The sequence below is a fragment of the Merops nubicus genome, unplaced genomic scaffold (assembly GCF_000691845.1).
Source record: "Merops nubicus isolate BGI_N331 unplaced genomic scaffold, ASM69184v1 scaffold14833, whole genome shotgun sequence".
Classification (NCBI taxonomy): Eukaryota; Metazoa; Chordata; class Aves; order Coraciiformes; family Meropidae; genus Merops; species Merops nubicus.
The window spans coordinates 69,288-77,645 of NW_008601071.1; the positions used below are offsets into that span (position 1 = coordinate 69,288).

Genomic DNA, 8,358 nt, shown 5'->3' on the forward strand with positions numbered 1-8,358 from the left:
GGAAAAAGCAGAATATTAAATTTCTGTATTTTAGTGGTATAATTCCAGAATTTGACTTCACTCATTAATCAAGGTCCTCTTCCCCCCCACCTTAAGAAAACATTTCCTCAGGAAATAATTCCTGAATTGCTGATATTTCATGACAAATGCTAAAAGCTTTTTCCCCGTCTACTTCAGAAGTGGATATTTATTGGAGGGATGGCACAGAGAATTCCCCATTTTCTTCTTACATGAAAGCCAGCTGTTTTCCCAGCAGCCCTAGTCCTGAAGCCTCTGTTAAAATCGACTACACAGAACTCAAGTGGCATTTGCAGAAACCATACAGCTCTAGAAGTGGTGAGGATTCTTCTTAGCAACTATATACAATTGCAGTCTTGTGGGTTTACTGTTCAGCCAGCACACAGAACCAGGCCAGCAAACCTGACTGGAGTCTTAGCACAAGTCACCTCATGAAGGAAATGCAAACCTCCAAGATGACTTTGACCAGCATTAACAGCTGACCTCACTTAAGACAAAGGCTGAATAACCTCAGCCTGGATTCACTTGGTTTGTTATTTCAAAACACTGGGATCTGCAGTTTCAATGCAAAGACTCAATTTACATGTCATCTTATTCATTGCTTAATACATATCCAATAGCATTGAAGAGGAAGGAGAAGAGAAAGAAGAGGAGAAAAGGGATATCTGCAGCTACAGAGATGTGTGCTAGACTTTATGTAAAAAAAAAAAAGTAGTGTAAACTGATCGTCTCTTCTAAAATAGCCTCTTTTGAGCTAGAAGTTACAAAATATTTACTTGATACTATGTGCAAGAGCAAGTTACTTAACAGATAAAAAGTGTATCTTGTGGCCCTTAATCAAAAGGTGTGTATTTTATTGCCTTAAATCAGAAGGACCTTCTCAGATTAAGAACTGTCAGTTTGTACTGCAGGTTCAGTAAACACTTTTGAAGATTCTAACCTGTTGCCTCTTCCCACACAGCTACTGCACTTGAGCTTCACACACCTTAACTAGACAAAAGTTTAGCAACAATCAGTACCACCTGGCAAGTATATGATTCACTATTTTTTCTTTTCCTGTTCTTGCTGAAGGACAGAATGCAACATATCCTTTCATCCTTGAGTCTTCATAATTAACTCGTACTCTCTCACCGTAAAAAGGCAAGAAAAGCTGCACCAAGTTGAACATGAGCCAAATAAAAGCATACAGTCAAAGCACAATACAAAAATTATAGCCAGGTAAGAAAAACTTACCTGATCAATAGTTGAGTTCAGTGTGGTAAGCAAAATAAACCCACGGCCTTGAACCAAGTATTGTCCCAGTGCTGCCATATGAGTTTCCTCCTCTTCATCTTCCTTGGCCTCTGCCCTCTGGACCACTGCATTGCACAGTCTGTTGACATCCGTCAAGAATTCCCGTGCCAGTGAGTTACTGGCACTGCTCATGTCTGAGCTGCAAGGAAAACAGAAATTAAATACATCAGGAAATATATTCATCCTAGAAAAAAGACTGCAGGAAGAGAGGAGCATTTCTTTCCTACATCCCTCCCCCACCAAGGAATAGTGTCTGTAGGACTGAGGAATCAATATACCAACAGAGAGTGGAAGGGAACACGAAGGATGAGCCTAGAGAATCTATTTCAGCAAAACTTTAGCTAACATGCCACAACCCCAAACACTCATTTTGTAAACCTATCAGGTAAAAGACCATGACACACAGCACTCCACCCCCACCACATAAGGGAAATCTAATTATGTTGTTTCAGCTTTTCTTTGTAACCTAGATGTAAGCTTCAGTATTCATCTGCTTCTAAAAGGTATTTAACCTGAAGCGTGAGGAAAATAGGCAGTTCTTGCACAGCATTGTACAGAAAACATGTTCTTTAACAGTTTATATGAATACACTATCTTCTACTCTGTTACAGAACAGAGAATGTCTGTTACAACAGTATGCAGATTGCTTCAAGAGGAAAAAAGAAAAACTAATGAAATTAGATAAATACGGGAATTTCACAAATACAATACTTTAGATTTACCAGCCTTCATGGTGTTTTCCTCCAAGCAAGGCTGAGCTGGTGGCAGTCACTGTAGTTAGGATATGATTCTACTGTACATGTCCAGAAGAAAACACTAAGAGCTGGTTCCTAAACTGATTAATTTTACTTTTGATAATGCCCACAGGGCACTCATACACTTTGTCTATTCATTCTATAAAAACACTTTTATTTTACGCTATAGCATAGTACATAGTTGGCACTAGTACACGCTGAAAAGTATAAAACACTAACAAACAAGGCCAAAAAAAACCCCACAAGTCAGCGCAAGAAAACTATTAAAAGGATCATTGAAGACAACAAAACAAAACCAAAATTCAGTGAAACAAGAACATGTAATCCACAAAAATCTCTTAATGATTCCTACAGAATATTTAACTCATTATGTCTGTGTAAACAGCTGAAGTAAAGTCTTCAAAACTCAAATATTTTCATCAGGTCCAAGCATAGAACATGCAAAAAGAGAGCTGGGTAACTTGCAGTGTAATATTTAAATATAACAGGTGGATTAATACTGCTTGATCAAGAAAGATCCACACACAGTTATTCAAGTAAGACCTTGTGAGAAAGAGCAACTTTGTTAGCATTAATGGTATGAAAAGCTCCTTTTAGTAGCAAGACTAAGTACTTACACATATAATAACATTTTCTCTACGTGTAACAGGAAGATTCTCACCAGAATTACTTTACCCGTTTAACACATTTATCTTCTATTTTGAAGAAAAAGAAACTTATATCCTGGAAATACCACCCTTGGCTCACCTGTTTTTGAAAAAAAAGAGAAAAAAATATCATGCATATATCATATGCAATTTCTTTGGTTTTCAAATTCATTTTATGATAACTATTTGAAATTTCTTAAGAGTCCTTGAGCTTTAAACCCCAAAAAAAACCAACCTTCTAGTTTTCACTTCTGACTTACGATTCTGTACAACCAAAATCCTATTACAGAGAAAATACTTTGTGCATGTAAGTTAACCTAATAAAGTTAATTAGTTTTTAAAATTTAAGATGAGCTAGGTATATATCCAAGTTTAAACATTTCCTTCTAGAAGCAGTATGAATTTTTAGTGATCACATACATAACAGTGGAAGCACTTGCAGCTCTGGGTACAAGTGATGGTTAGTATAAGAAACTGAATTGTGCACTCAGGTCCTGATGTAAATGCATTTTAAACACGTTCTTCTGTTTTTTTCCTTGCAGATAACCAATCTTTATTACTTTATTACCACTGCAGAAGCTGCAATTAATAAAACTGGAAATGAACAGTATTGTATCTGGTCTGTAGAGTCCACTAAAGCAGTTTAAAAGTTATTTCTCAACTAACCCTTTAACCCCCTTGTCCTGGTTTTAGTGGGACAGAATCCCAGGCCTGCTGTGGTCTGCAGGCCATTAGCAGCCTGGAGTCAGCCAGGGCAGCTGAGCCAAGCTGCCTACAGGAGTGTCCCATGCCATAAACATCACGCTCAGTATAAATGGGGAAGTTTGCTGAGGATGGAGGACCTCCTGCTTGAGCTTCTCCTGATCCTGAGGAGTGCCTTCCCAGTTATTGTTTGCTGAGCTGGGTATAATTTTGTTTCCTTTATACTGGCATTGGTATTAGTCTTGCTGTTTCATCAAACCTGTTTCCACTTCAACCTGTGAGTCTCCACTCCTTTCCATGATCCCCCTTCTCTGCTGGGAAGAGGTCACCAGGAAATAAAGCAACTGCTATCATTTAGCCCTGGATACGGCCTGCATGTGGACACCCCTCCAGTCCTAACATAGGATCAGAACAGGCAATGCCTTTTTTTTTTTTTTTTTTGCTTAAGAGGAGTACTTAACCTCTATTTTCAGCTGTAATTAGCATTGAATAAAAGACTAATATAACAGGGAGAATTAATCTCCCAGTTTGCTCCAGAAGTACCAAAAACGTTTTCACGTCCTTCCATCTGACACCTCAGTCTCCAGGTTTCTGTACACTGCTTGCAGTGCTACATGGTTTTAACATACATTGCCGTATTTTAGCAGAAGGGTGAATTCTCAGGAAGTAGTAAGGAAGTAGTATTTTGTTGATGCTAATGCAAAAAGACATCAAGCACGTCTTCATTATGCAAGAATATATAACTGGTAAGGAATTAAGATACTCTCATTCTACAGTCCAGAAAAAAAATTGTAAAGGGATAGCATGCTGCATAATGAAGCACTTCTTTTACAAGAACTCATTTCAACAAGTGCTAGCTACTGCTCAGTGTATCTATTTTTCTGCAATTAAGTTCTGAAACAGACTGACAGCTCAAACATGTCCTTGGAAACAGTTTCAGATAACTTTATTATTCATCCCATCTTGAAGCTAGAGATACAATACAAGCAGAACGGAGAAATAATTAAGAACCTTCAAAAAAGCTTCATACGCATGGACAACCTTCTTCCCTTCCTTATTTTTTTTCCTGACAACATTTGAGCATTTAAAGCACTTGCTTTTCAAAGAGGAATTCAGTGAACAACTTGCCCTGCTGATGCTGTCATACAGCAAACACTCTGCAGAGGTGGGTTTGTTTTTAAAAATGAAACAAACCAAACAACAAATCCACCCTCACTCTGAGGTTTCAGCTTGCTTGTCATCTTCTCTTTCGGTTGCAGATTGTGGTAGCTGACACTACACAGCACAGCATTTCATACTCTAAGAAAGTATGCCAACCAATGTGCTTTAACTAGGAGCTACTCTGCTGCAGGATTTTTCTCTTGTTTCAAGTGACATCTTTAATTGCTGTGGTGCCTGGTAATTTGGAAGCAGATGCTGCACAAAACACCTGCACTGAGGTCATGTGCCTTAACCTGTCTTTGTACTTCAGGGATGTCAGCTGAACACACGCTAGAAATATCGATACATATTAACTAAGCTGTAAGAGAGCAGAAAGAAATCCACCAGAATCTCAGTTCACCACTGCTGTGTGCTGTCCCAATGGGACAGTCAGTTTTGGAATGTGTCAGGACTTCAGATAGCCCTGAAAAAAAATCATATTCTTAAACTCCATTTCACCTTCTAGAAGAATATGATTATCTTATTTACTGAAAGTCACCTCAAACAAAGTATTTATTTCTAAAAGCAAAAAATCCACAAGCTTTAAAAAGAATAAATCACTTAACTGTGAGTGATGTGACATTCACACATAATCTGCCCTCTTCATGCCAATCTTTATTATCATCCTCCTAATTCAATCCATATCACATCTGCCCTCTGGCCCCTTTCCACACCAGCTCTTGAGGGACTTATTTTGTATTTGCTGTTGTGGAATAAAATCATTTTCTGCACTTGAAACTTCTACTTTCTCTGGACTTCTTTCCATTTTCATAAAGTTGTTCATCAGCTGAGCATCTTAAAGTACAGGAGTGCCTTGTGCTTACTTCAGTGGACTTTAAGTCTTTAAAAGAAAATACGAAAACTGTCCTATAAATAATTCAAAGGATGGAACTTAAAAATAAGACCTATTTAGAAATCTTAGATACTGAATCATGAATGTACTGACTCTATGTAGTGCTAATGATTAGATGGTATTATCTCTAACAGTGCAACTTGGTGAAGGAAGAAAACGCAGCAAAAGCTTAAGGTCAGAGCTAGTACTCTGTATATGAGAGTGAACTGAGCCTTTTATTTGGTTATGTTTTCAGTAATGCATTGCCCAGAAAGACCTGGAATGTCCAGTAATACAATAAACAGCAGTTATTACATTACTACAACAGCATTATAATAAAGCACAGTACTAAGCCAAATGAATTAAAAATCCCAGAATACTAAATTTATTGCTTTCAGTGACTGTTGTCCAACAAGTAAATAGTTATATCAGTCTAAAATGACCGTGCTACCGAGTGCTGTCTGTACCACTGCACTTCCAGGCTTGAGTGATACCTAAGAAGGTACCCATGGCACATATGAGCCACCTGCAAGCCTTAATTTCCCATAGCTCACTATGTTCCCTTCAAAAAAAAGCAGTCTTGTCTACCAGGTTATACAAGTATCTTACTGCACGAAGGGAGTGGTAGCTATAACTCATAAGAAAAACTTACAAGAACCCATTTTACAGATCACGCAATGAGGAACAGAGAAATACATATCAACATGAAGTCATCAATTTGTTTAACTTCCCCAATTTTGTGTTTCAGGTAAGAGTCAGTGTTGACCAGGCATTGGCTGCATGTCCTTTCCAGCACACAGTACAGTGCAGTTCATTTTCAATAGGTATTAAAATAGTTTGAAAAAAAATGTAATTTTAGGCCATTGTACAATACAGCTATTTCTGCCCTTCAAAACTTGTAGCTTTTACCCATTCTCTAGAATAAAGTACATGGGAATTTGAGTCACCACTGGCCAATAGATGCTACATTTACTTTATACAATATTCATTCCATTTAGCAAACACTTGTCCCAGCCTCTTTGCTGCTTCTTAACATTTATGCTCTGGAGAGCATGCTTGTGACCTCTTCAATTACTTTAACATTATTATGATTGTATCAACTATGATTTTAAACAGATTTACTTTGGGGTTACACTTTCAATTTAAGCTCAAGCTTCTGTTAGCAAATGAGAACAGGCAGAGTGAAGAGCACCAGCACATATTGAACACTAAGACACTCCATAACAGGCTTTTGTAATTGTAGCACAGATTGCCAGGTTTATTTCAGAAACTAAGTATATCTTGTTAGTAGCAGACAGCAAATCTGACTGCCTTCTCTTCAAACTAGTTTGTTAAAAATAAAATCAAGGAAATACTATGATTAATTCCTCTGTGTAAACTAAAGAAAGAAAAGAAAGTGGAGGCTAATAGAGAAAAGTAGAGAAATATATATATATATATATACACACCATGGCCTGGAACAAAACTGGAACACATCCTACAGTGTTTCATACAGATCTGTCCTTGGTGGTGAAATGCAAATAAAGCCTCAAACTAATGCCTCACTGAAATCAGCATTCTTACTTTTCTGTCCTTTTGTTATCATTCAAAACTTAGGACAGAAAGCAGCACCCAGCTGACATTGCCAAAATAGGTTACACAGCAGGAGCATTACACAAGTCTAAGAAAACAGGAACATGCAATTCAAGCAGAGCATCAACAGAGAGCTTGAGATGCTTTGATGCCTTGTTTTACCAATGCAAGGCAGTCAGCCAAAAGCTTCACTTATAAAAGCCAGTGAACATTTGTTAACCATCCAACATCTGATATTCAAAAACATGAGCAAACAAGAGCATAAAAGACTCTTCAAGTTTGGTTCATTCTTAAAACAGACATACTAGACAACACTCCAGCTTCACATAAGATCTTCTACTTACTTTTAATTTCCAATCACTTTCTGCTCTGTCCTTTGCTATTATTTATTAACTATTTAGGGTTACAGAAGCAAATAACCTATTTGAGCATACAAAGGCAGCACGGCTCCAGCCATTAGTTTGCACATGAAAATCAAGCTCTTAACATACAGAATTTATCATAAGACTGCAGGTAGATGTCAATTTTCTTGGCACAGTTCTACTTCTGATAAAGTCCTTGATTTCATCGAGGAGTTCAGTAACTAGCTTTTAGTCTTCTGTGTGATCCACTAGATCAATATTACTTCCAAACAAGTTAATAAAAAGAAAAGTAAAAAGTGCTTAGTAGTTTTGGATAACACATGCACTGTCCTTTCAACTAACCAGGGAAAAGCATGTCAAGTTCACAAGATGGTAAACAAGTATTATTTTAATGAACACTGTTAAAGTATGTTAAGAGGTTCAGAGCAATACTGTTGCTGTATATACAAATGTGTTTGCATATATATAAGCTTACTAAAGCCACTTTCATGTAAAATCAAAAGTGTATTTAACTCTCACCTCACCCACCTGGGATGCTTGTCTTGCAATACCTGAAGTCTGAAAGTCCTGCTTCTGCAAGCATCTTAAGCCTCCTATAAATATATAGTCTACTTATGTACTTCTGCCTCAGTATTAAAATAAAATTTAATCCATGAAGCTCAGTGTTTATACAGGCTGAGAATTAGAAAATTCCTACCTCTAAATGGACATGAAAGCATTATATCTTACACTGAAAAAAAGACAATTTTAGGGAGTTAAATTATATGTGCTTTCTGAAAAAGCAGACCTTAAATAAAAATGCTCAGTTTCATAATGTGTATGGTCAGGAAACACTGTGATATGGATGGCTAAATTAGCCATTTCTGTTGCAGAATAGGAATGCCAAGGAAAGAAGCAAACAAGATCAGACAAATGCTATGCTAGATTTGGCCAACTTAAAGAAACAGGCACTTTTCAAAATACCTGTCATATATATA

The 8,358-nt window shown here is 37.2% G+C and overlaps 1 protein-coding gene across 1 annotated transcript in view; it reads right to left on the bottom strand.

The window, feature by feature from the left end:
* The window catches only part of LYST (lysosomal trafficking regulator), a 66,669-nt gene extending 65,226 nt beyond the window's left edge, over window positions 1-1,443 (bottom strand). Inside the window, exon 1 of the mRNA XM_008937891.1 lies at window positions 1,252-1,443. Within this exon, the coding sequence (XP_008936139.1) occupies window positions 1,252-1,443 (192 nt within the window). The remainder of the gene's footprint in view (window positions 1-1,251) is intronic.
* Window positions 1,444-8,358: the final 6,915 nt, after the last annotated feature.